Source organism: Mauremys mutica, chromosome 4 (assembly GCF_020497125.1).
Source record: "Mauremys mutica isolate MM-2020 ecotype Southern chromosome 4, ASM2049712v1, whole genome shotgun sequence".
NCBI lineage: Eukaryota > Metazoa > Chordata > Testudines > Geoemydidae > Mauremys > Mauremys mutica.
In genome coordinates this window covers 38499170-38527115 of record NC_059075.1, presented here as the reverse complement: position 1 = coordinate 38527115, position 27946 = coordinate 38499170, and the positions used below count along the sequence as shown (strand labels likewise).

The 27946-nt window shown below is 42.5% G+C and overlaps 1 protein-coding gene across 3 annotated transcripts in view; it reads right to left on the bottom strand.

The window, feature by feature from the left end:
• The window catches only part of CEP128 (centrosomal protein 128), a 437566-nt gene that overhangs the window by 29583 nt on the left and 380037 nt on the right, over positions 1 to 27946 (bottom strand). For all 3 annotated transcript variants that reach the window (XM_045015395.1, XM_045015394.1, XM_045015396.1), the window contains 2 exons: positions 12986 to 13063; positions 4311 to 4424 (listed from right to left, as the gene is read on the bottom strand). In XM_045015395.1, the coding sequence (XP_044871330.1) occupies positions 4311 to 4424; positions 12986 to 13063 (192 nt within the window). The remainder of the gene's footprint in view (positions 1 to 4310; positions 4425 to 12985; positions 13064 to 27946) is intronic.

The window sequence follows — 27946 nt, the reverse complement described above, 5'->3', positions numbered from 1 at the left end:
GTATATAAAGTGTGAATTGAAACAGTTAGCAAGCAGGAACTTTGATCTCTCTAGATCTCGCTCTCTTCCATAAGGCTGAGTGATAGAATAGCTAATGATAAATTGTAACAATAACAAAGAAGCAAAACAATAGTGGATTTGAGGCAGATAAGACAATTCAGTGCAGGGTAAGAAATGTAAGCAATAAAGAGGGATTTCTTGAACTAAGCCAGGCTGATCACTGAAATCAGATTAGCACCCTTCTGTTACCTGCTTTTGAACATTCCGTTCTATTTGCAACAGCTGTGACAGCAAAGAAGACTGTATATTGTGCAAAAAACAAATTAGGCCTGACTAAAGGGAAGCCATGAAATGTTTCCTGTTGTCTAAAGAAAGGGGAAATTATTATTTTGGAATAAGCCAAGTATTGGGTTCTTAATATAAATTCAGATCAAGCCAGCACAGTGAGCTCGATCAGCTTAGTGCAATATTGCATTACACTCTCAGCTGATGCAGCCCTTGCTGCCAGCCAGCATTTCAACAGGTTTCCAAATCTGGTAATTGCTCATGGTAACTGCTGCGGAGGGACATGAGAAGTGGGGGAAGTTGAAGGTTAACTCCAGCACTTGAATTGAAATGGATGCTGCCTTGCACACTTCCTGTTAGTCCTTCCCTGTAGAAGTATAGCTTGGACATGTCAGAGAAGTCATGGGCTTTTTACTATAGCAACACCGTCAGCTGCTAGTCAATGCCCAGAACACCTCTCTTATTTCTCTGCTAGAGGAAATAGATCAATAATTCCACGCTTATGAGCTCAGAATCAGTAGACATTACATACTACCCCAAAACAAAACAAAGCCCCCCAAATACAACTAAATCATTGAACATAGCTTGGAGTCTTCATAGAATATCAGGGTTGGAAGAGACCTTAGGAACTCATCTAGTCCAATCCCTTGCTCAAAGCAGGACCAACACTAACTAAATCATCCCAGCCGGGGCTTTGTCAAGCTGGGCCTTAAAAACCTCTAAGCATGGAGATTCCACCGCCTCCCTAGGTAACCCATTGCAGAGCTTCACCACCCTCCTGACGTAGTTTTTCCCAATATCCAACCTAGACCTTCCCCACTGCAACTTGAGATCACTGCTCCTGTTCTGTCATCTGCCACCACTGAGAACAGCCTAGCTCCATCCTCTTTGGAACCCCCCTTCAGGTAGTTGAAGGTTGCTATCAAATCCCGCCTCACTCTTCTCTTTTACAGACTAAATAAGCTCAGTTGCCTCAGCCTCTCCTCAGAAGTCATGTGCCCCAGCACCCTAATCATTTTCGTTGCCCTCCGATGGACTCTCTCCAAATTGTCCACATCCTTTCTGTAGTGGGCGGCCCAAAACTGGATGCAATACTACAGATGTGGCCTCACCAGTGCCAAATAGAGGGGAACAATCACTTTCCTCAATCTGCTGGCAACTCTCCTACTAATGCAGCCCAATATGCCGTTAGCCTTTGTGGCAAAAAGGGCACACTGTTGACTCATATCCAGCTTCTCGTCCACTGTAATCCCCAGGTCCTTTTCTGCAGAACTGCTGCTTAGCCAGTCGGTCCCCAGCCTGTAGCAGTGCATGGGATTCTTCTGTCCTAAGTGCAGGACGCTGCACTTGCCCTTGTTGAACCTCATCAGATTTCTTTTAGCCCAATCCCTCAATTTGTCTAGGTCACTCTGGACCCTATCCCTACCCTCCAGCGTATCTACCACTACCCCCAGTTAAGTATGATCCGCAAATTTGCTGAGGGTGCAGTCCATCCCATCATCCAGATCATTAGTGAAGAAGTTGAAAAAAACCAGCCCCAGGACCAACCCCTGGGGCACTCCGCTTGATACTGGCTGCCAATTAGACATCGAACCGTTGATCACTACCTGTTGAGTCCGACGATCTAGCCAGCTTTGCATCCACCTTATAGTCCATTCATCCAATCCATACTTTTTTAACTTGCTGGCAAGAATACTGTGGGAGACCGTATCAAAAGCTTTGCTAAAGCCAAGATATATCATGTCCACCACTTTCTCCCTATCCACAGAGCCAGTTATCTCATCATAGAATGAAATCAGCTTGGTCAGGCATGACTTGCCCTTGGTGAATCCATGTTGACTGTTCCTGATCACCTTCCTCTCCTCCAACTGCTTCAAAATGGATTCCTTGAGGACCTGCTGCATCATTTTTCTGGGGACTAAGGTGAGGATGACTGGTCTGTAGTCCCCCAAAATCTCCTTCTTCCCTTTTTTAAAAAATTGTCACTATAATTGCCCTTTTCCAATCATCTGGGACCTCCCTCAATCACCACAAGTTTTCAAAGGTAATGGCCAATGGCTCTGCAATCACATCAGCCAACTCCCTCAGCACCCTTGGATGCATTGCACCCGGCCCCAGGGACTTATGCATGTCCAACTTTACTAAATAGTCCTTAAACTGTTCTTTCACCACTGAGGGCTGCTCACCTTCTCCCCATACTGTGCTACCCAGTGCAGCAGTCTGGGAGCCGACCTTGTCTGTGAAGACCGAAGCAAAAAAAAATTGAGTACTTAATCTTTTTACACATCATCTGTTACTACGTTGCCTCCCCCATTCAGTAAGGGTCACACACTTTCCCAGACCACCTTCTTGTTGCTAACTTACCTGTTGAAACCCTTCTTGTTACCTTTCACATCCCTTGCTAGCTGCAACTCTAACTGTGCTTTGGCCTTTGCGATTACACCCCTGCATGCTCGAGCAATGTTTTTATACTCCTCCCTAGTCATCTGTCCAATTCCACTTCTTGTAAGCCTCCTTTTTGTGTTTAAGCTCACCAAAGATTTCTCTGTTAACCCAAGCTGGTCACCTGCCATATTTACTATTCTTTCTACACATTGGGATGGTTTGTTCCTGCGCCCTTAAAAAATACAATCAGCTATCCTGGACTCCTTTCCCCCTCATATTAGCCTCCCAGGGGATCCTACCCATCAGTCCTCTGAGGGAGTCAAAGTCTGCTTTTCTGAAGTCCAGGGTTCGTATTCTGCTGCTCTCCTTTCTTCCTTTTGTCAGGATCCTGAACTCGACCATCTCACGGTCACTGCTGCCCAGGTTGCCACCCACGTCTACTTCCCCGACCAATTCTTCCCTGTTTGTGTGCAGCAGGTCAAGAGAAGCATGGGCAACTTGACTAGAGTTTGACCACTGGCCTGCAAAATAGTTGAAAGAAAGCGAGTTTCACTTTGTCTCTGTTGTTTTGTGAGAATATTGGTAAGGACCTTTTGTTTTATTTTGGTCTTTGCCATCATCTGTTGCCTTTTCTGTGTGTGTGATAAGTTGTATCTCTCTGATGGCCTGCTGGGTTAAGGGTGGGGTGCCCCTCTCTGGTCTTGGATATCCTTCTTTGGAGGGCAGCATGACTGTAGTCTGGGTTATGTACTTGGGCTACATAACTCTGAGGGAGTCTGCTCTCTTCTGGTTGGGGCTAAAATAGTCCAAAAGGAAAAGTCAAAGATGTCCATGGCTCACAAATGGTCCAGGTCCTTGCAGCCTCATGCAGGGTAAAGGCCAATAGTCCTTGGGAGGAAGATCTGGGCTCCTTATCCCTTGCATGTCCAAACAACCCCAGCTGAATCCCAGGGCTTCACAAAGAAAAGTAAGGAAAAGCTGGTCCCTCTTTTTCATCAGAGAGCTCAGTGTGGCTGGTGCTCTCAAGCATTTTTCTCAGTAGACAGCCTGTTGCCTGGGACCAGGGAGCTCTGTGCTCTAGTGCAGTTTTTTTACCAGCTGCTACCCAGCATGAGCCTGGATCCCCCTCTCTTTTAAGGACCCATCCTTAAAAGATTCATGAGCTCTTTAACTCCTTCTTGACTGGCGCAGGAAGCTGCCCTGCCACCCTGTGCCCCAAGAAATCCTCAATTTCCAGTTAAAGGAAGCTGCTATTAACAGTGTAACCAATGAGAAGTGACATGATGAATGAGCACTTTGCTAGAAGTAGATAAGGTTGGTAGCTGAGAGAGGGGACCAGGGTACTTTTCACTTGGGGAATTGGGGAAAATTAGGTCTGTAAATATACCTTTTAAGTTAGAGGACCAGAAGGAAAGCAAATAGAAAAAGTGCAATGGGGTGTTTCTAGGGAATAAATGCTGACAGAGCTGGGGCCCATTTGGCTGCACACTTGGCAGGCAAGGCCTGATAAGCGAAGCAGAAACATTGCTCATATAGGATTTTAGTCAATGCCTGCAACTTGAGCTAATCTCCATAAAATGCACATCTGCTAGTGACTGAATACAAGGGGGAACAACACAAGAGAAAGGAGACAGACATACTTTGAAGTTTCTGATTCTGCGCTTTGAATCCTCCAGCTGCTGCTGTAGAGAGCCCACAATTTCCTTGTATTTAGTGTATCTCTCTTCAATTATCTCCCTCTGACGATGAGAATCCTGGAAACACATAAAAAGGTCTAACTGTTTTTATAAGGGGAGAGAGTAGCTAAAAAAAGAAACCTAGTCTGATCGTGTAAATAAGAGTATCACTAATAGACATTCAAAACAGTAAGGGCTAGAAATATAGGACCCCTATTGCCTTGCTGGTGATTAAGGTGTAAGAGGCTCTCTACAGAACCCTGATGTTAAGATGAAAACAATCAAATTTAAAAATAAAAGGCTTCCCCCTCCTTGCAAATTAATATTGATTAATCAATGATTCTTTACAACTTCCCCCCAAATTTCTTTCATGGGGGAAAAACAAAATTAGTTAGGGGTATTTAGATACAGCTGCCTTTGTGTAGCTCATAAAGAATTTTTTTTATAAATTACGGTACTGATCGCATATGACTCCAGTTAAGATCCATCATATTTTTGCAGCTAGGAAGGAGCTCTGTTGGAGATGTTGAGGGGAAAAATGAACATACTTGCACATGTGGTGGTTATGTCCAGGAATTAGACAGTTTGGAGAGGAAATTATTGAAGAGATTTAGTTTTGGGGGGAAGTTGTAAAGAATCATTGATTAATCAATATTAATTTGCAAGGAGGGGGAAGCCTTTTATTTTTAAATTTGATTGTTTTCATCTTAACATCAGGGTTCTGTAGAGTAAGCAGATCTGCGGATCTCTAGGAAGCTGCCATTTTGTCATGAAGTGAAACTCTTCAATAATTTCCTCTCCAAACTGTCTAATTCCTGGACATAACCACCACATGTGCAAGTATGTTCATTTTTCCCCTCAACATCTCCAACAGAGCTCCTTCCTAGCTGCAAAAATATGATGGATCTTAACTGGAGTCATATGCGATCAGTACCGTAATTTATAAAAAAAATTCTTCATGACAAAATGGCAGCTTCCTAGAGATCCGCAGATCTGCTTACTTAATGCTCCAGTAAAGATCTACATTTTAAATGGAACAACAAATAAATTTATTTTTTATTGTTAGACTTTGTATTGCACATTATTGGAAAAATGTGACTTCTCCCTCTAGGGAATTGTGGTATAGTAAAATTTGGAGTGTCCTTATAATGGAAAAACTTCCACAGCAAGTATGTACACAAGAGAAGGTTATTTAGAAATGTGGTCACCCTTTCTGGAGCATTCAGAGGAGGAGGGCTCCCCAGCCAGCAAGTCATAATCTTTAGTCAGATTCCTTGAATATTACCCTGATCCCGAATAAGTAAAGTACAATGTATGTTGCTGTTTTATTGTAACTTTACCTTAAAACAAAAATGAACAAGAAAGATGTTCTGAAGGTACTATCTTACAATGCCTTGGAAATGAAAAAAAAATGCAACACAGACACGTGATAAAGTAGCCAATGCACCACCTAAAAGAGTCAGTGTAGTGGGGTGCAACAGAGGCTGTGAACCATAATTACACAGAAAAGTGCCTCCTTTTGCCCAACCCCACTCTACCACTGACATATGGAGGACAACTAACATTAGTCTTGGAAGGAGAAAAACAGTGTTGAAGCTGTGATGGGTTGGATCACAGAAACCCCCCTGAGAGCTGCCAACTGATGTGCCAAGACTACCTCTGCTCCTGTCTTCCCTGCCAGCTCAGGACTCCAGCACCCTGTCTTGCTGAGCCAGACACTTCCGTCTGCTCCAACAAAGACCCAGGGTCTGAATTACTTGCCCCAAAGCTGCAGGTTTACCTGAAAACAGCTCACAAAAGTGTGCTTGTCTTTAGCACTCAGATGCCAAACTCCCCATGGGGCCTAAACCCAAATAAATCTGTTTTACCCTGTATAAAGCTTATACAGGGTAAACTCATAAATTGTTTGCCCTCTATAACACTGATAGAGAGATATGCACAGTTGTTTGCTCCCCCAGGTATTAATACATACTCTGAATTAATTAATAAGTAAAAAGTGATTTTATTAAATACAGAATGTAGGATTTAAGTGGTTCCAAGTAGTAACAGACAGAACAAAGTAAGTCACCAAGCAAAATAAATAAAACACGCAAATCTATGTCTAATCAAACTGAATACAGATAATCTCACCCTCACAGATGCTTCAGTAAGTTTTTTCTCACACTGGACACCTTCCAGGCCTGCGCACAATTCTTTCCCCTGGTACAGCTCTTGTTCCAGCTCAGGTAGTAGCTTTTTACCATATTTTTATAAAACCATGTAGACTGTACAACGCCACAGAAGCGCTTAACTTGTTCATCCTACAGCAAAGTGAAATTTGTTGGAAGCAGGGCCAGTGCAAGCCATTAGGTGACCTAGGTGGTCACCTAGGGCGCTAGCATTTGGGGGGTGGCATTTCGGGTCCTTCGGCGGCGACCGCGGCGGCCGGATCTTCGGCCGCCCCAGTCGTCGGCATTTAGGCGGAGGGACCTGGGACGGGGGGCACGGGGAGGGCCACCTGTAGCAAGTAAGGCATGCAGAGGAACCACTCCCCGCCCCGGCTCACCTCTGCTCCACCTCCTTCCCTGAGCACGCTGCCCCGCTCTGCTTCTCTCCCTCCCAGGCTTGCGGCGCCAAACAGCTGATTGGCGCCGCAAGCCTGGGAGGTGGGAGAAGTGGAGTGGCGACGGCGTGCTCGGGGAGGAGGCGGAGCAGAGGTGAGCTGGGGCGGGGAGCTGCCGCACGGCTCCCCGGGCCGGGGGGAGCTGTCGCGGGGGAGGGGGGGTGCCTCAAGGCGGGGGTGGGGAGCTGCTGTGGGAGGGGCGGGGGGGCGCCTTAGGGTGGACGGCTGCCACAGGGCTCAGGGGTCGGGGGGTGCAAGGTGGAAGTTTTGCCTAGGGCGTGAAACATCCTTGCACCCACCCTAGCTGGAAGTGTGCTGTAATATTCTAGGACTCTGCTGTACTTAGCAGGATCTAGAAGAGTTATTCTTCCCCATAGTATGGAAGAATCATTTTCAAATGTATCATTTCAAACTGAAATACTAACAGAACCTCAAATCAAACCCTACCTTCACAGCAAAGGGATTAAATTCTAGCTCTCTATAATACTGCAGTCAGGTAGTTATTGTGGCTTAATGTAGGAAAACACTCAACAAAAGCACAATTTTCAAGCATTTAAATGACAGCCACCACCTACATGGCATACCAATTAGGAAACAAGACAGAACTCACATTTAATAAATATAATTTTGTCTTCCTATATAAAATAATCAAAAACTTCCAGCATAAGAGACCAAATGCTGCCAAATTCAAATTTGAAATTTGTACTTCAAATTGTACCAACTGGCAAGTTTTCAAACAGTGTTATACAGATATACAGTATTAGAGATAGGCCTGGAACTAAAAGTCTGGATATGAACTGAACCTTGAGTTGCAGATCTAAATTATGTATCTGCAATCCATAGCAGATTGACTTGAAGGAAGAATACCATATACAGACCCACCACCACCATTTACTACAGTACTTTGGTGTTCTTTGGCGGTCCCCATAAAAATACAAATCAGGACTGACACTGCTTAGCTTGTAGGATCTGATAAAGTTGTAGTACAGCAGAAATATCCCTTTGAGAGCACTTCTCTGTCTTGGAAAATGCACTCAGTAAATATGTGAGGCTTTTTCTTAAAAATCTGGTATTTGTAACTATTCTTTCTTGAGGCGTTGGCTCAGGGAAATAAGGGTGGATATTTATGGTCAGAAAAATGGCTACACAAAAATGCATGACCTTACTCAACCAAAGTTCTCTTTGAATTAAAGTCCATCTATTATGATTAGGGCTCCTGTCTGTCATGGAGGTCACAGAAGTCATGGATTCTGTGACTTTCCGTGACCTCTGTGACTTCTGCAGCAGCCAGTGTGGCTGACCCCAGGGCCAGCTGCTCAGGTGGCTTCGGGGACAGCCCAATAGCTGCTGCTGGAGTGGCTCTGCAGCCAGCCACTTGGGCGCCCCGCAGCCAGTCGCACCAGCCACTGCTGCAGCAGCCCCAGGGCCAGACGTACCCGGCACTGTTTGGGCAGCCCCGAGCAGCGGCCAGTGCGGCTGACCTTGGGGATTGCCTGAACAGCGGTCCTGGGCAGCTGGTGCAGCTGCTGCTTGGCAGCCCCCGGCAGTGGTCCCGGGGTGGCTGGAGCAGCGCTGGGTGGGCGGCCCAGGAGGCAGCTACAGCAGCCACTGCTTGGTGGCCCCGGGCCCCCCCACAGGGTTTCCCCCCGAGCAGTGCCACTCCCCCCACCCCGCTAAGATTTAAGTCATAGGTATAAGTCATGGATAGGTCACAGGACGTGAATTTTTGTTTATTACCCATGACCTGTCCATTTACTTTTACTAAAAATACCCATTACTAAATCGTAGCCTTAATTATGATATTATACCTATTTATTATTTGCATGACTATACAGCCTCACCAAAGCTGGTGGCCTTATTGTGCTAGGTGCTCTATAAATCCATAGTAAGAGACAGCCTCAGTCCCAAATATCTTAAAATCTAAACAGACAAGGCAGACAAAGGGAAGGAGAAATTAAGTAGTGCTGTCCTCATTTTACCAATGGGGAACTGAAGCACATAGAGATTAAACAACTTGCCCACAATTACACAAGATGTCTGTGACAGAGCATGGAGTCAAATCAGATCTTTTGAATCCTTATTCAGTGATTTCACCACAAGATCATCTTTTCTCCACATATTTGACTGAAAAAAGCAACGTTTTTTCCCACCTTTACTCATAGGTGGATTTGCAGAGTCAACACAGCTACTGAAGAGTAAGCTAGGGTCTAATCAGGCACACATTTCATCAAAAGATTTATTAACTAAGTTCCAGTCTCAGAACCTTCAGTACTGATGATGATGATTATACGAGTCAGAAGGAACTCAATTTCACATTCAGACCCCAGTTTAATTTGCAAAATTGGCAGTTACAAAAAAAAGTATCCGATTTGTAAACTTGGTAAATTTGTTATGAAGTCACTGAGAAACAACATACATAGAATCCCACAAAGCCATTTTTATAATGTCACTTTTCAGCGCACATCTATACTTAAAAAAAAAAAAAACACCCTAATTTTCCCTGGACCATATGAGTTCCACCAAGTTTACTGGGTAGAAGCTCTTCAGAAAAGACCTTAAAAATGGAGGTCCTGTCTGTTCTATGTGGATATTACCCAACTTATTTCACTTGTCTGAAAAGTCTGCCCTCGTGACTCTTCCTAAAATTTTCCTCTCCACCTTTTGTGCGGAAGGGTTTGCGCCCCCAGCCCAACACTGTGAGTAAATGTAAGTGCTGATGTGAGTAAATATCAAAAACAACAATTGGAATGAATGCTTTCCCTTTGGGTATCTCACAGTGCTTTACAAATACTAATTGCCCAACCACTCCAACTCCTCTGTGAGATAGGTATCGTCAGCTCCACTTAACAGAAAAGGGAAGTGAGGCACAGAGAGGTGCAGTTTCTTGCCCAAAATCACATTGCCAGGATTAGCGCTCAGGAGTCTGATGCTGATCTCACTCATGCTAGGGTATATCAGAAATAGAGCTAGAGCAAAATTTTCAGAGCAAATAGTTTATTCACCAAAAAATACAGTTTGGGTCGAACCGAAACTATTTGCAAATTTGATTTGAATTTGCCAAATATTTTTGGGATGTAAGGTGCCATTCACAAAACTACCAGAGGAGGTGGTGGTTGTGGTGTTACTGGTGCACTTCTTCACAATTTTTAGCCCAGTGGTTAGTACAATCACGTGGGATGTGGCCCCAGGTTCAATTCCCCCTCCACCTAATGTGGAGAAGGGCTTTTAACTAGTGTAGCCCCATGTTGCAAGAGACAGTCCTAACCATTAGGCTATGGGATATTCTGGTGTGGGTCTCTCCCTCCCTCCCTCCGAAGGTGTTCCACTTTTTATAAACCAATTATTAAATACTATGAATTGCTACTATGAATGACAATGAATAGTCATTAGGCCAATAAAAAAATGTGAGTATTACTCTATAGCTTGGTGGTTAGGACACTCCTCTAAGATACGGAAGACCCTAGTTCAAGTCCCTACTCCAATGACTAGTTAATTATTCATCAAAAGTGGAAGAACTTCAACAGGAGAGACTGAGAAAGACCAGAATATTCCATAGTTCAGTGGCTAGGGTGCTCTCCTGCAATGCATGAAACCCAAGTTCAAATCCCTTTTCCACATCAGGAGGGGGAACTGCCAATGAACCAAAAAAAATCAGTTATTCATCCAGCTCTAATCAGAGCTCTACTGAAGACAACGGACATACACCGATATAAAACCAAGATGAAGTCTGAATCAGCCCCAAGGTCTCCTAACTCACAGCCTTGTGCTCTAAAGACCAGAACACATTGTCTCCCATACACACAATTTGTGCAGTGCCCGTGGATCTCTCAGTATGAAAGATTCTATATATTAAATAAATGAAAATTAATATGCATTTTAACTGATGGATGTTTTAAACAATTCTGATTTAAAAGTTTGTTTGAGCTATTGGGTTCCCAACTCTCCTTTAGAAAATAACAACAGGTTTTCAGAATAGAATTTCCTAATTTTGTGTGGCTCTCGTGAATGTAAAAGAATTACAGCACAGCAATTTAGCCATTAAGCCCCAAAAGATCTAATTGTAGGCTTACCAGCCTTGACAGGCTCTCTCCTAACACTGTCAATATGTCCCCATGAGTCAAGACAACCATATATCTTTATTTGACAGCTATGCTGTGAAAAAAACACACTTTCGTAGGTATTAGGTGAGAAACCAAGTATAGAAACTATACAGGCAGATTTACTGCAAACCTCAGCTATTTCCACTCATTTCTCTGGATCTGTTAGGAAGATATTTTAAAAACTGGGATGAATGAATTTAATTGCAGTGTTTAAAGTGAATTATTACTGATGATGGTTAAGTAAGAGCTAACTGTATTATTGTTGTTGTTATTTGTTGAAATGCTAAAGTCATTACACAAGCAAAATTCTTATTGAAATCATCAAGTAATTAAGTAAAATCTGAAGGAGGACTTTATGATTTGACCCATTATTATTCCTACAGAGACATAAAGGTGTGTAGTGCTTCACATGCAAAAGATGATGGCAAGGGCTGTGCATGCCAAAGAATTTATAACCCAAGTTGTATGGCAGGTTAGCATGTATGCATTACAACCCCACTCAGCCTTTCCGTATCGCTACAGCTAATCAATTATCAATTGCTCTTCAACCTTCAAATATAATTTCTAAACTCTCTTCTCTCTCCCTTTTGTGCTACAATTTAACTCTGTAAAGTGCTTTAGGAAATGTTTTGTCTGAGATAAAAAGTGAAGTGAAGTACATAAAGTAAAGTGAAATTCTGCTTACCTCTCTCACAAGAGTAGTCTTGTTAAAATCAGTGGGACTACTTGTCTGAGTACAGCAAACAGGATTTGGCCATTAAATTGCATTGTTCTGTATTACTAACGCATCTCCTTTCATCGTGCACAACAATCTCTCTGTTAATACACCACTAAGCAGGAAAAACCAATAGCACAAAGCTGCAGACAGTCTCAGGATGAGACTCAGATCATTACATTCATTCTACTGGGACCTGATTCTGCAAAGCTCATCAGCTTCTATGGAACTTACGCACATGCTTAAGTCCTTTGCTGAACTGGGGCCTTGTGACCTAAGTCATTCTTGAACCTTGGTACTATCAAACAGAATGTGGGAGATCTGCAGCACATATTGTAGACTTCCAAAGAAAGCACTTTACATGTAAGAGTTGCACTCCTAAACATTAGAGTATACATTCATAGAAAGTAATGATAGCATTTGATGTTCAAGGTGATCTGACAATGTTTATCAATTTGGCATACTGAACTTTGTGCTTGATTTTCCCCCTCAATATATGAGGATGTATCTACCTAACATAATGAATGAACTTGACACTCAAACAGCTTTCATGTTCATTATGTAGTTTTCACAGGCTTATCAATAAATGACCTGGGCTGTGAAACCAGAGGCACTCAGCAGTCCTCATCGTGGATAGCACTGCTAGGAGAACTGCAGGATGTATTGTCTATATAAAAATCAAACAATAACCTGCCTCTTTCTAATTATTGATGCAGAAGTTATAATCACTAATAAAAAAAGGCACCACATCAACATATTTTGAACAAGTCAGTAAAGTCTATAGCAATAGTACTTGAAATAGTTTACTCAATTATCTTGGCTTGCCTAAACTGAAAGTTTTATAATGTAGTCATATGACTTTTAAAAACTAACTTTATATTTGTGGATAATCTAAGCACTATACCCAGATGTACAGACACTCTTTTCCCAACCTATGTATTATATAATTATTTTTAGCATTAGCTTTAATAAAATTTTTAAATCTATTCTTATTCCAGTATTTCCTTACCAGTATAAAGTTAAACTAATTCCATGATTTTCAACTAATTCCCCAAGAGTAGGAAATAAACTCTACTATTACTATATGAGTTAAAATTGGAATACTGTAGTTTAGATTTCATTGTATGTCCTTTATGTAATAGATTTTTCTTTGCACATCAGGAAGTTGTCAATTATTCTCAACAATTCAGAAATACTGAGAGACAAGTGAAAATGTTCTCACTCCAAAATCTTTGAAATCTTCCAAAAGGCTCAGTTTCTCAGGAACGGACTCTAGATGGTCCAAGGCTACTCGGGTACTCTGAAGAATAGAACACAAGAAAAAAGAAGCATTATAAAAGTTTGATAAATGCTTTCAACCCTATTCTGAAGACTGAAACACTAAAATTCCCTGCACATGTTGTAACCTCCAGGATTTATATAAATAACTGTGTATGTGTCATTAAACTACTCAGTGTAAAAATAATTGTTATTAACAGCTAAAAATGACAACAATAATGCAATTGTTAACAAATTGCACTCTTATCATGAGCATCTATAAAGAATTTTAATCAATTTCTTGATTGCAATGATTCTTATTCACAATGGATGTAATTTCTAATTTTCATCTTATTATTAATTATTATTATCATCATCATCATAGCATTTAGGAGCCATGGACCTGGAACCCATTGTGTTAGATTCTGTACAAACAGAACAAGAAGGCAGACCCTGCCCCAAAGACCTTAAAATCTAATTTTAAGACAAGAGACAACAGATGTATACTGACAAATGGGGGAGTACAAGGAAACAATGAGACACTATTGGTCAGAATGACAGGTTGTGGTCTCAGGACCCCAACAGCCGAACCATTGTACAGTTTTTTGTAGGCATCCTGGCAAAGGAGAGTTTTAAGGGGGGGTTTGAAGGAGCATAATGAAGTAGCTGTATGGATGTTTACAGGGAGCTCCTGTCAAGCATGAGGGGCTGCATGGAGAAAGCATGAAGGAGCTTGTTTAAATATTTAACAAGCAGACAATGGAGACTGGCATCATAAACCAAACGAGGTGTGAGTCAATCTTTTGAAACTGAATGAGAGATGATAGGCAAGGTCGGGATGGGTCCTGAAAGGGAAACAACTAGCTTGTTTGACATGACTGGAAAGGGAGATGGGCAGATGTGGGGATCACCCGCCCCTTAAGCACTTGATGTGTGGCTGGATAGAATAGGCCATATCTTAGTGATATTATGCAGAAAGAATCTACAATTTCCTTCTATTGTAATTATAATAGTGAAGTGGATTTAACAAAAATATTAATTTGTAAATCTGCAACAGAAGTATGTGCGTATGTACACCCCACCCCACACAAAGAGGAATGAACCACAGTCAGTTTTCGTAAATAGAAACATTTACAGTTAAGAATTGTGCAAAGAATATGTATACTCCAATTTTATATTTTTTTGCAGTAGAAATATATCTACTAAAGATTGTAGAAAGTTTTGGGCAATGAATCAATAGCAGGATACATAGGCAGCATTTCATCTCTACACCAGTGGTTCAAATCCAACCTATAGCAAGTTGAGCACAATTGAAAACAAGTGGGTGATAAGATCCAGGGAAGGCGTGTGGCTAGATTAGATGGTGCATGCACTAATACTGAGCATCTCCTCAGCGTTCCTACTGACCAGGTTACTTTGGAGTTCTTCAAAGGCTGTGCCTCCACTCCTTGCTGAAGGTCATGCAGAAGCAACATTGCTTTTTATTTATTTATTTATTTATTTATTTGAGTGAATACTTCCTTTGGCATAAGAAGCCTCACTGGCACATGGAGGTATAAATTACACTACTCTGCATCAGGTTTCTTTTAATCTAGTTCCTAATCTACAAAGAACCATAAACCTTATTGCTGCTGCTGCAAGCTAAAGTATAAACAAAAACTAAGCAAAAACCCACAAGCCACACAAAATGAATCAATTACAAAGTCAAATGACAGCATGCTCCGAAGTCTGTGCAAACTGGGCTAATGGCCTTCAACTAAGGAAGCTTTTCTGCTCATCCTGGAGAGTTCAGCTCACCAGACAGCAAGAGCATCCTAGCTAGGTCCCAGACCAAGCTTTTAGAGTGACAATGACACCTCTAATTTTACCAGGATACAAAGAGGGAAACAAGTGGATAGCTCTAAGCAGGGCTATTACATGTTTAGTGCAGTCTGCCCCAGAAGGCTGCAATCTGAATCAGATGAAAGGTTACCCAAAAATGTTATAGAAGCAAAATAACAAGTGAATGAAAAATTGTTGTATGGTCAGCATTAGGGAGGAAATGTACACCTCCTTGGTCAAACAGAGATTTAATATGGCCTTACAAGCCTCCTTTATTCCCAAAGAGAATCAACCTGTATCAGACTGAAATATAGCAAAAGGTGCAATTCTTCAACAGCATAGCTGGAGTCAAACCTCAATCACCTAAAGAGATAAAAGGGTCTGTAATGACAAAGGAGGAATGGAACAGACACTCAGATGGCAGCTCAGAAACTTATTGCTATTTGCATTGCACTGTACACCCACAACAAAAGACAGTTCCTGCCCCAGAGAGTTTAAACTCTCAGTAGTACCAAACCTTACTAGCATGTGAAGACGAAAACGTCAAAAAATAGAATGTACAACAGTTTCCTAACTGTACAGATAAACAGATTAAACAAGGCAATATTCTAAAGGGAAGCAGGCCTGTCTCATCTTTTTCAGAGGATTGTTTCTCTTTGTGAAACTGCAAATAATAAATAAAAACACAGTGTGGCATATGCTCAAAAATTCAGTTTCTAGGTCTAATAACAACAGTCCCGAGGGTATAAAATTATTATTTTTGCTAAGTTTAAAAAAATCTGGAAGAAAGTCCAGGATGTTCATCTGCCCAGCTCATAGAAAGCATACTAGCAACAGCTCTCCCTCAGGAAAACAAAGTATCTTTTGCTGACCCTCATCAGGGTCTTGGTGTCAGCCAAACAGAGGATCAGCAACTATATAATTCAACTAAAGCCATATTTGAAACTTATCCAAAACAGAGAAAAGAATGATTACTTACCTTGCAGTAACTGTGGTTCTTTGAGATGTTGTTGTCAGTGCGAATCGCACTGTACGTGCACATGAGTCTCACGAGCATGAGATCAGAGTCTACTGAATAGCAGTATTCACTGGGGCTTTGCAAGCATCCCGTGGCTTCTCGTGCTCCAATTCAAGGGCATCAAGGTTGGAGAAGCCACAATCCTCCATCAGTTCTCTTGCAATTCAAAGCCCATGTTCACTGAGGTCTCTGAAAGCAGGAAATGGAGGGATGGTCAAATAACCACAGTTACTATAGGGTAAGTAACCGTTCTTTCTCCTTTGAGTGTATGCCAACATGGATCCCGCTGTATGTGACTGGCAAGTAGCACCCTTGCTGGATGGTGGGATGAAGCATTATCAGCTGCATCAGCTGAACAGTGATTGCTGTACTGCTCTCCCAAACTTGGCATCTGCCCTGGTGGCTAACTCCAATGAATAATGTTTGACAAAGGTCAATGGGTTACTATGTGTTGCCACCTTGCAGATTTCAGAATTTGACACATTTCTGATATAGACAGAGGATGTTGCTTGAGCTCTGGTGGTATGAGCCTTGATGTTCAGTGAGAGAGGTACAGCAGCCAGCTGGTAACACAGCAAGATATGTTGCATTATCCACTTAGATATTAGCTGTGATAAGGTGGCCTGGTCTTTTGAATGGCTGGCTATAGCCCGTAATAAATGGGGAGACAATCTGATTAGTTTGTTTCTGCCCATGTAGTAAAGTAAGGCTCTGGAAATGTCCAGCATTTGTAACTTTTCTCTCAATGTTGATTGGGCATTGGGAAGAAGACAGGCAAATGGATTGATTGATTGAGATGGAACTGTGAGACCATCTTGGGGATGACTTTAGGGTGCGGATACACCATCACTTTGTCCCTATGAAATATCATGTAGAGAGGGTCAGCTCACTCACTTTCCTAGCTGAAGTGACAGCAACAAGGGTGACCCGTCTTCAGAGTGAGCTGAAGTAAGATGTATTCTGACAGAGGATCACAGGGAATGCACATGAATCTCAAGAGGACAATGTTGAGATTCCAGGCAAGAGAAGGTTCTCTTATTAGTGGATAAGTATTTAGCAGGACCTTTAGGAATTTCAATGCCTCAGGTAAGAAGACCAAGCACGACTGTACTGGCATATGGCAAGCTGGAAGGTGGACCATAAGACAGAGTGTTTCAGATGCAGCAAGCAATTGAAGATCTTTGGTACTATAGCCTGCATAAGGTCCATGCCCTATGGAGAGGTCCAAATCAAGAATCTCTTCCATTTTGATGCACAAGTCCTTTTGGTGGATGTCTTCCTGCTCTGTATCAGGATCTCCTGCTCTTCTCTGGAACAGTCCTGTCTGTGTTACTTACCCAGCTAACATCTGGGCAAATTAATCAGATGCAGCGACTTTGGGTCTGGATGGGCTATCAGACGTGATGTGCAATCAAATCCAGGGAGTGGGGGAGATGCATTGGCAGCTGAAAGGATATCTGTAGCAAGTGTGTCATCCAAAGCCATGTCTCTTGATATGGAGCTACAAGAATGACTGTGGTTTGTTCTCTTTTGATTTTGGAAATCACCCCATGAATCAAGGGAATCAATGGAAAGTTATAAAGAAGGCTTGGGTTCCACTGCAGAAGGAAGGCATCAGGCAATGAGCTCTGGCTCCTGTCCCCCCTGGAAAAGATATTCTGGCATTATTCTTGGTCTGTCATGGAAATCTTACACTGATGGAATTTCAACTTTCTGAAGGATCTCCACTGGGACCATGCATGACTGGTCACTGGTTGTTTGCTTAGGAAGTCTGCCAGGTCACTGCTGACTGCAGGGAGGTGAAAAACCATTGGGGTTATCCTGTATTGGTGGGATCATATTCAGAGTCTGACAGCATCCAGATAGAGGGATGATGAGCAGGTGTCTCCGTGCTTGTTTATATAGTGCATCATGGAGATGTTTGCCATCAGGGGGTTTGCACTGTGGAATCTGGGAGGACAGGTAAGAATTACATACAAACTAGCTTGATGTCTCTAAGTTTCAGGACATTTATGTGAAGTCCTGTGTTATGCGAAGAATTTCCAAGAGCCAGGTCCCTTGCATCTATAACTTGTTCAGATGGGCTCCCCAGCCTGTCCCTCATGTGTCTGTGAGTAAAGTCTTGGTAGGGCCTGGGGATGAGAATGGTACCGATCTCCTTATGTTTGAGTTCTAGCCACCATGTCAACTCTGTGAGGACAGAGAGTGTCACCAGGACCTTCTTGTCCATCCAATGTCTCACCAGTAGACAGACCCTGCTGGGATTTATGTCTGATCTGTCAATCATCCAGATAAAGATAGATATGGACGCCCTGTCTTATCAAGCGGGTGTTACCATGATTAGATATTTTGTAAAGACTCTCAGTGCTTTGGAGAGTCCAAATGACAGTACCTTGTACTGATACAGAATTGGCACCACTATGACTCTCAAGTACTTCCTGGGGGCCAAGTGAATGTGGAAGGATGCTTCCTATAAGGTGAGAGCCAATAACCAATCCTGACCCTGGAGAGATGGAATGACAGAAGCAAGTGTTACCATTCTGAACCTGAGGAGGCATATGTATTTGCTTTGGAGTTGTTTGAGGATGGGATGATGAAATATTGGGAGTTAGAAGCCTCTTCCCTTGTACTCCTGTGATACCTGTAAGGTGCTGAGATAAAGCAATGAGGTCACTTCTGTATGTAATAGGATTGTAGTTAGAAGGTGTGAAACAGAGGCCCATTGGTGGTTCACTACTCTGTGTCAGCAACTCTTGTCAGGCCTGATATATTCATTACACTTAACATGCTATTGTCATGATATATACCCAAAAAGTGGCATGTAATATATCATTGGAAAACTACTGATCCTTAATATTCTTGAGTGATGTATGTGAAGGGTGTGCACAAAGAATTATAAATATGTGCTAGAATTATGTTCTTTAAATGTGTTTGACAAGCAATGCATAAGCCCCGTCTGCCCTAGATATAGAAATGCATATTTACTTGTCTGACTGGCCTGGTCATCAGGCAGACAATGAAGGCACATTTACAATCAAGGTAGACAAAGCCATCAGGAGAGCAAACAGGAAAGACTGATCACCTAATAATCTTGATGGGGGATGGAGACTGCACCTCCAGGAAGCCTTCCAGCCTCTTGAAGCAGGGTTAACGACGTTGGGAAGATGTAAACAAGGACAGAAAGCCATTTTGGCATCCATCTCTTGAAGGAACAAAGAAACCAGCACTCTGATTCTGCAAGGGTGGATCCTGGATGGAACAGCTAGTCATGCTAGAAAAGTTGCCATAAGTAGGGAAACCATCTTGAACAAGGACTATATAATTAAGTTTTAGTCTTAGAAGTGTATTTTTACTTTTGTTTTCTTTTAACCCTTTCTATCTTTATTCCTTTTACTAGTTATCACTTAAACCTATGACCTTTTGTTTAATAGAAAGCATAAAGCAAGTTTATAAACCAATTCAGTGCTTTGATTAAAACAGACTGTTTGTTAAAGGTAATAAGCCAGAGGGTTCTCTCTCTTTAAGGGAGCAGTGAACTTAATAACTACTGCACGTGTTCAGTGAGAGAGCTGGATACTCCAGGGCAGATGATTTTGGGGAAATTTGGGACTGGCGGATGTTGCGGTCGCCCTGTAAAAAGTAACTGCGTCGTGGAAGCCAGGATGTGACCTGCATGCTTGTATGCTGGCTGTTAGTGTCAGGGGTGTGAGCCACAGCTGCATAACATTTAAGGAACCAAGAGTTGCAGGGCAGGTGGTGACACAACCTCTTACTGTCTGGGTTGAACAGCTAAGTGTCACAAAAGGGTCCCTGAAGAGGAAAGGGGAAGGGAGGTGGGTAGTGGGTAAAGTGTGGAAATGAATAGTGTTGCCTTGTTGATGATGTCTCTGACCCATGTGTCTGATGTAACAGTGGACCAAGCTCAGTGGAAAGGGGCAAGATGGCTCCGGAGGGTAAAGAGAGGGTTTGGATCAGTGTCTCTAAACACTCTTATCAAAGCAGCTGCCTCTGTGACTCTCAGGTAAGTAACAGAGAAAGTCAAGGATGTATGTCTCCGAGAGTACTGGATTTTTTAGGAGGCTGACATTCTGATTGTAGGCCTATAGAATATGACAGTGACCCTTGTCTCTGTTGGGGCTGATACTTATAAGATCTCTGTGTAAATCCCTAAGGACCCTAACATAGCCTTTGAGTCTTTCAGGGAATGGAGCATCTCATTGTTCTTTGATCTCCCAAGGCAGGAACTCAATGGTGGCTTGTTCCTTTTGGGTATCACTGACATTAGCAGCCAAACATCCATCTTGTCATGGTGTCTGTGGCCATCAACCTAGTAGCTATGTCAGATGCATCCATGGCTGTTTGCAGTACCATGCTTGCAACTATTTGGTCTTTTTTTTTTTAAACTCCTCTCTATACTGAGGTGGGACCTTTGTCAGGAAGGGAGTGACCTCTCCCATATGACAAACTTGTATTTCATGAACAAGGCCTTGTAGTTCACCACCTGGAGATGAAGTGAGACCAAGGACTATGCTCTGAACGCAAAGAAGTCTGATTTATTTGAGTCTGTGCACTTAGGAGTACCTTATGAAGACCTGGATTTCTGCTGGACTCTAGATACTAGTAAGAACCCTGTATTTGGGGGGACATAAATATGTCTGAAGTGTCAGGCAAGAGTTAAAATGTAGCTAAGAGCTAAGACAGAAACCTCAGATCAAGCAGGAATGCTTCAGAAGCCCAAGGACACTGACAACAGTAAACACTTGATAAACGTATATGGTCAAATGTCCACCCAGTAACTCTGCTCTTAGAACAGAACAAACCCTCCCTTCACAGCCCTCCGGATATTTGTAAACACTCATCCCACCCCACCTCTTTGCCTTAAGGTATTCATGAATAATTGATGTAATCAAAACAGTTTGATGTGTATGTTCTGTTCCTGTCACTGTCATGTTAAATGCGTTCTCTGTCTCTGAAACAACGTTTGTCTCTGTAAGAACGAGATAAATGCAAATGAAGTGATAAGAAAAAGGTATATAACTGGTTACTGTAGTACTACACTTTTGAAGCTGTTTATCAGTCTTCCCAATACCGTGAATAAACCCCCTTCAGTACTGTCTGTGGCTGCCTGATTCTTGGGGAAAAGAATCTTTTTGCCTAACAGTTTTGGGGCAGCAAGCAGGGTGTGATCGGGAATCTCTGGAGAGTTTCTCACAACCAGGGACAAAGGTGAGCCCTTTTACTTACCACCTCTAGTGCACACCTTGGTTTGGGACTCCCTGAGACTCCCCTTTGCACCTATTTTTTAATATGAATCACATATAGGATGCATAGAGAAGACAACTGAATGGGACTGTGTTTGTGGCCAAGGTTTTTGGGGTGCAGGGATCACTGGAGGAGAAGGCTGCACTGCCAGGGTTTTTGGGGTGCAGGGATCGCTGTAGGCAAAGGCTGCATCGCCAGATACTGAGCACCAGAGTGTGTGCTGCAGTAGACTGAGAATAAGGGTGTGCTCAGTCGGTCTCCCCTGAAGCACCGCTTAAGTGGGTTTCAGGAAGCTGGGATACAGTGTCGTATGAGTTGCCCCAGAATGTGTCAATGATTCCCTCTATGGGAGGGGGACTCGTTGGCGTACCCCAGGGTGCACCAATTATACCCTCTACAGGAGGGAGACTCATTGACTTGCCCCGGGGAACATCAATGATGCCCTCTAAGTAGGGAGACTCATTGATTTTATAAAAGGGAAACATGAGAAGGTTCAAAAGACGATGGCAAAAGATGGATGGAATGAGGGCATGAGTACGATGGACAGTATGTTGTGGTGGTCTGATCAGATGAAAGGAAGATTAGAGAAAGGAACTGTAATAATGTATTGTGAATATGAAAGGAAATTACAAGAGTTGGAAATACTCCAAAAGGCTCTTACATCAGAGCTGAATCAAAAGGCAGATTTCAACCACAAACTAAGTGAGCTTGAAGCAGAAAACAAGGCTCTAAGAGTAAAACTAAAAGAAAACAGCTCCTCTGCACACCGTATTGTTGCTAGCATGCTGACCCTGACTCAAGCAGTGATACTGATAAAGACCAAAACAAAAACAATGGGAAACACCTTGAAAAACAAATCCAAGATTGGAACCCTTAGACACACACTGGGGAAAACTGGAATAATTGGCCTCCTCCCCCTCTTAACCCAGAATTAAGTGCCAGTGCTCCCTTGGCCCCTCTCCAAGTGACCACAGAGTGGCTCAGAATACTTATAAGTACACTACTCTCAGCACAAAAGAAATAAGGGGCTTACTGAAAAAAATCTCCCTGATCTAAAGCCAAAAGACCCAAATTTGATATTCTGGAAAAAAATAAGCCAGATGGTTACCACCTATACGTTACATCCCAGGGATCTTTATATCTTAACAAACACTAAATGTCCCCATCTATTATGGGCCAAGATCCTTACAGAAGGGCACCAAAACAGTGTTTGGGCCTCTGTTAAATGTGAATCTGAAAACGATATGACCCGTGCCTGCACTGAGTTTAAGGAAGCCATCCAAGAAGTCTAGGGGAATGGAGCTGGTAATTGGGGACTGATCGTGGGCTGCATACAAGGCAAGGACGAGCCTGCTTCTCATTATTGTGAGAGAAAATGGGAGATGTATTCCAGCAATGCAGGCATTGTGGACCCAAAGAAAACCAATCAGGTGTTTCTAAAAATGTGAAAGGAAGGTTTTAACTCCCACCTGCAAACAGCCCTTAATTTGGGAGTGAACTGAGGCTCTGATTATGAATCCATCTGTATTTGGGCCTTTGAATGCGAAGCCAGACAAGCTAAAGAGATAGAGAGCAAGTCTGCTCACGTTGCGGTGGTAACAGCAAAAGATAATGTAATTTGCTGTAACTGTGGGTGTTTTGGACATGCCCAAAAGAACTGCAGGCACAAGGCCCTAAAGCCTAGTCAGGGACAGAATCACAGCCAGCTGAATCCCTGCAGTACCTCACTGCCCCTTCAATCTGATCTTGGGCCCATCCTCACCGCGCCCCCCCCCCACTGTGTTTTGTATGTGGGGAGACTCAACATTGGGCAGCCGGATGCCCAAGCCAAGTAACCTTGGGCAACCAGCCCCAACCGGTATCTCAACCAGCTGCCAATCCTTACTCACACCTAAGCAAAGAGGAAATGGCCAGGCTTTTGAATTCCATGATCCGCTAGGATCCAGCAGCTCCCCTCCCCGCCCCCCCGTCGCCTTGCTCGTCAGGCCACACTTACAAGCATGGACAGGGGGCCGGCCATGCACAATTCTCATGGACACGGAAGCGTGTTTCCCCCTCCACACTACTAAACAGTATATTACTATTTCAGGGGTAGGAGGTGCACAGCTCACGGCTTATAAAAGCTACCCTGTTCTTGTAAAATCTAATCTAGTCTTCTGGACTCAGTCTTTTTATGTAGCTCCAAATGCAGAGGGGACTATTTGGGGCATGGATGTCCTCTGCGACCTTGCGGCAACTCTTAACCTTGTTCAGAGTACAGTTACATTTGTTGATAAACTTATGCGTACTCATACCATTCCTCTCCGTAATGATAAATTTCTCTCTTCTGTTGCAACTGCCAAATCCGTGACTCTCACTTGGAACACCTCTAACCCTTTTCAAGAATTATGTTCCAGGTTCCTCTCTGTTTGGGCAGAAAATAAGCTGTCTTGCAGTTTCGTGCCTGCTCATGTCTGCCCACCCATCCAGGTTACCAGTCAACTCCCTCCATCTACCAAGCAATACCCTCTCAAACCTGAGGCCGTGGATGTGGTAGATGACATTATTCACTCTTTGCTTCAGCAAGGCATACTGGTTCCTTGTGGAAGTGCACCCTCTTAAGCCCACACATTACAATTGCACACTTTAATCTTCTTAATCCTGCTACTTTGATGCTGACTACAGGGGAACCTCATCTGTGCCCTCTTTCTAAGGATACTATTGTTAAGGAACCAACTGGGTAGCACAACTGCCTGCTTCCCTTCTTTCCATGAGGGCAACCCCTAATGCTAGTACAGGAGTTTCACCCTTTCAAACTCATTATTGGAATAACTATGTCATTGGGGGAAGGATGTGTAGTTCCCGGCTCCCATCCTCCTGATCTCTGACACTGCACAGGAATATATCAAATGTCTAAATGAAGCCTTTCACCCCCTGAGACTAATTGTCCAAGACCGATGAGATGCCCACGACCCTCCAAGAGACCCCCTCCTGGGTGGACGTACAGAAGGGAGATCAGGTCATGGTAAGAACATACAATCCTCAGGAATTTTAGCCAAAATACTCCGGCCCGCACATGGTATTGGCCCATACAGGTACCTCTGTGAAAGTGCAAGGAATTCTAACATGGGTCCATAAAACCAGAATTAAAATGTATAAATGAATTCATTTTGTTTATATTGTATCATTTAAGGTAACACATGTGGCTCCCACATTAATCCTCCTGGCAAACATACCTGATGCAGCCTCCTGGGACCCGCCCTTGGTACATGTTACACAAGATACCTGTTTCAAAGCTGGCCAGTATGTGCAACTCCCTACAGGAGGTAGAGGTGAATGGATAAAGAAACCAGAGACTTTGCTTACCCCTAGACTGGACCACCTGGGACCTATTGTGGTAACTGCTCGCCTCCAAAAACATCCAGGCTCCAAGGTCCCAATCTGAATACCACAGCCCAAGAGCAGTCTTCGGCTCCCTCCCTGCATCTCATCGGACCTGGACTGTAACTGGCTATTTAGCTTCAGGGGGTGAGGGCACACACTTATAGGACCTCTAATTTCGGGATGCAAGATCACAGAATGTTGGGAAAAGGACCAAAGACAGAGTGTCAATGTAAGGATACCCTCTTTGAACAAACTGTTCTATTTCAAGGGCCTCGGATGGATTGGTTGAGATTCACAGTATTTATGAGGCTGCTAATGGGTTGGGAGAATATCGATGTGAATGTGTGTGGGAGGGTTGGGCAGTTTCAGGAACATGACAGTGTTTGTAAATGCAGCACGGGCGGACATTCCTCCTCTGCTATGGGAACCTGGGATGGAGGGACACTATTGTCAGGAACACTGTGCGCACCCGCTCAAACGATTACATTGTACGGATGTACAATGTTACAGTCTAACCACTTGTGGATACTCCCCGCCTACTGTCTGACCGACATTGTATCCTACCCCCCAGACAGCATTATTCAAGTAGGCCCCAACAAAACACTTTTGCAAACTCTGTTCAAGTTAAATATGATTTGTCCAATTTTTCGGCACCCTTGCAGCGTGGGACCCATCATAATGGTGCCGGCAATTTGCCACAGCATCTTTACCAAGTTCTGTCTTCTCTGTTGTCCTTTCATCTCCCTGTTGGACCGAAATCCAATAGGGGTAGCAGCAAAGGCCTAACAATAGAGGGTTATTAAATCACAAGTATAATGAAGTGTATCATCATGTCATCCTCAAACAACTCCAATTAATCCCCCAAGATACAATTTAAAATAGCTCTCCTTGTTTTAAGATCCTTCCATGTAGTTATGTAGCCTACCTCTAGAATCATCAGCCAGATTCTGATCTGTTACACCAGTTCCTTGTTTTCCTGTCCTCCTCTCTCTGTTCATGTAGCACCAACCTCAACTCTGTCCATTCACACACTGTCACTAGTGTGGGAACAAAAATCTTCTTTTCTATATTGCCTTTTGTTTGAAACCACCTGGCATCTATGTGATTCATCAACTCTGTCACAACAAGGTTAGCTGCACCTCTGGCTCCTCCTCTGGCCTCTTTGAGTGCACCCCTCATAGGTATTAGCTCTCATACCATTACCTTTTCCTGCAATCCCTTCTTAAACTTTATCCTGGATTACGGTACCCCATGGATCAGCCACGCTTGCCCCAACAGGTCTGACTGGGTTAAGGTATCTGTAGTTCTTCCTTTTGGAAGTTTGTGACCAGCAGTGAATACAATGATGCCAAATAGCCCTCTTAAAACAAAGTATCGTTCAATCTTAACATTAGGAACAAAGTATAACATAAGAAAGGTTTTCAAAACAATAAAAGGTCTACACATATGTCTCTAATCCCAGAGGTAGGCTTATTTCACTGTAGACAGCCCAACCTCTGGAGTCTGGGTTCACTTTAGCTCAATTTTGTCTGTCCCCTTGAGGGACTGTGTCTTTTTATATCTCTAGTCAGAGTCTTTGTGATCTCTTCCCAGTTTTTTGTTTTGTAGTCAGAAACCGGTTTAGTGAGCTTATGGTGGGTCAGAGACAGGGCAAAGTGAATGGCTTTTGCATTGTCCCTGAAGCGTTTGCAGGGAAATGTAATATCAGGACCTTTCCTGGGTGCATGTCCTGACAAATGTACAATTGAATTAACTTAATATATGCATACTGTAAACAGGTCAATAACTCAGTCGAGATAAGAGCATTCATAAGGCAGCTCCAAATCCATCACAGACTCATTTTTAGTTCTCAGCTGAAAACTTCTCTTTTCCTCCTGCCTATAAGTCTTAATTTCTCTCTCTCTCCCCCCGCCCCGCTACTATTTTTATGTTAACCTTTTAACTGTATTATTTAACATCTAAAGTATTTGCGGATACAAGCTATAAGAAAGATGCTTTACATACAAAAATAAGTGTCCAGTCTTATGAAGTATTGAGAACCTTCAACATCTACATTGCAATACATCTCACAAGATCAGACCCTAAACCTATATTTTAGTCACAAACTAAATTAGCTAGAGGGCACAAGCCAAAGAACCTTCTGTTTCTATTACTATTCAGTTTAATTAGAATCACTGGCAGAGGCCCTTAAGCCTTCATATATTAGAGGATTATACAATATCAGTGAAGCGCCATATAATATTTGGATAACCAAGGCAAATTATTTTGAAACCACAATCTTCCTTTTTGGCACAAATAAAGATGTCAAATGACTTCAGTCTCTATAGCAGTCCTTTATCAGTACAATGAGGACCTACAGTTTGTTATATTTAAGTTCTCTATGCTTCTGGCACCTAACTACTATGGATCTGTACTAGACTAACAGAGGCCCATTATGGAGGGCCTTATTAAACATACACAAGATTTTAATATCAACATGTGAAAAATAACCTGTTTACTATAAGCCTTAATCCAGATAAACTGCTTAATTAAAGATGTTTTTATCAAGTCTTGGTGAAAGTTTTCCAAAATACAGTGAGCTCTTAAAAACCTAAAAAATATCAGTAAAAATAAACTACTTTACTACTATATATTTTTAATATGTATAAGGTGTTACATGATTCTGCAGAGAAAATTTGGGGAACACTGTCTGGGGAAGACTAAGCATAGACTTAGTAATCAGTGAGTTCTGAATGTAAAGTCCATATTTTGACTTTACACATACAGCATTTGTTTTTATTACTATCAATAAATGGGAACATCAGAGGGTATTTTCATTCATACATTGAATCTACACATTTTATGCTACAAACACTGTCGTTTTGCTGACCCCAAATCACAAAATGTACCTGTAAGTGTTTGATCTACAAACAATCTGTTAATGATTTGGGATCTTAAGCGGTGTATTAATTTAATTTTTTAAAGGATTTGAGCTTATCTGTAAACAAGACCAGATATAAATTATACCTTAGAAATGGACAAACAATAGAAAAGGGCCTATATACATAATTATCTGTGGTGAAGTAGGATTAAATCATTATGGTATATGTAGCTTTTCAGTCTGCAATGATTGGAAGCAAATGCAGCTGTATAAAATTCACCGGGGAAATGTTTCAATAAAGTTGTATAACAAATTTCCTGAAAGCGGTCCAAACATTTGCAGAAAACATGCTTGTTGCAACTCAACGTGTCAAATAAAAGTGGAATACTCCCTCTTCTGTCTCTATCACTTCTAGACCTCTGAATTAAACTGCAGGATGGAACATGCATGAAGATGCAGTTGATGATGTACATTAACTTGTTCCAGCAAGAAATCTAAGTAACTGCTAAAATCAATTTCATTGAATTCCTCAAAGTAAATCTGATACATTTTAATTTAAAACCATGGATTTTGTCTTTTCACCTGATATTACTGTTGCATTA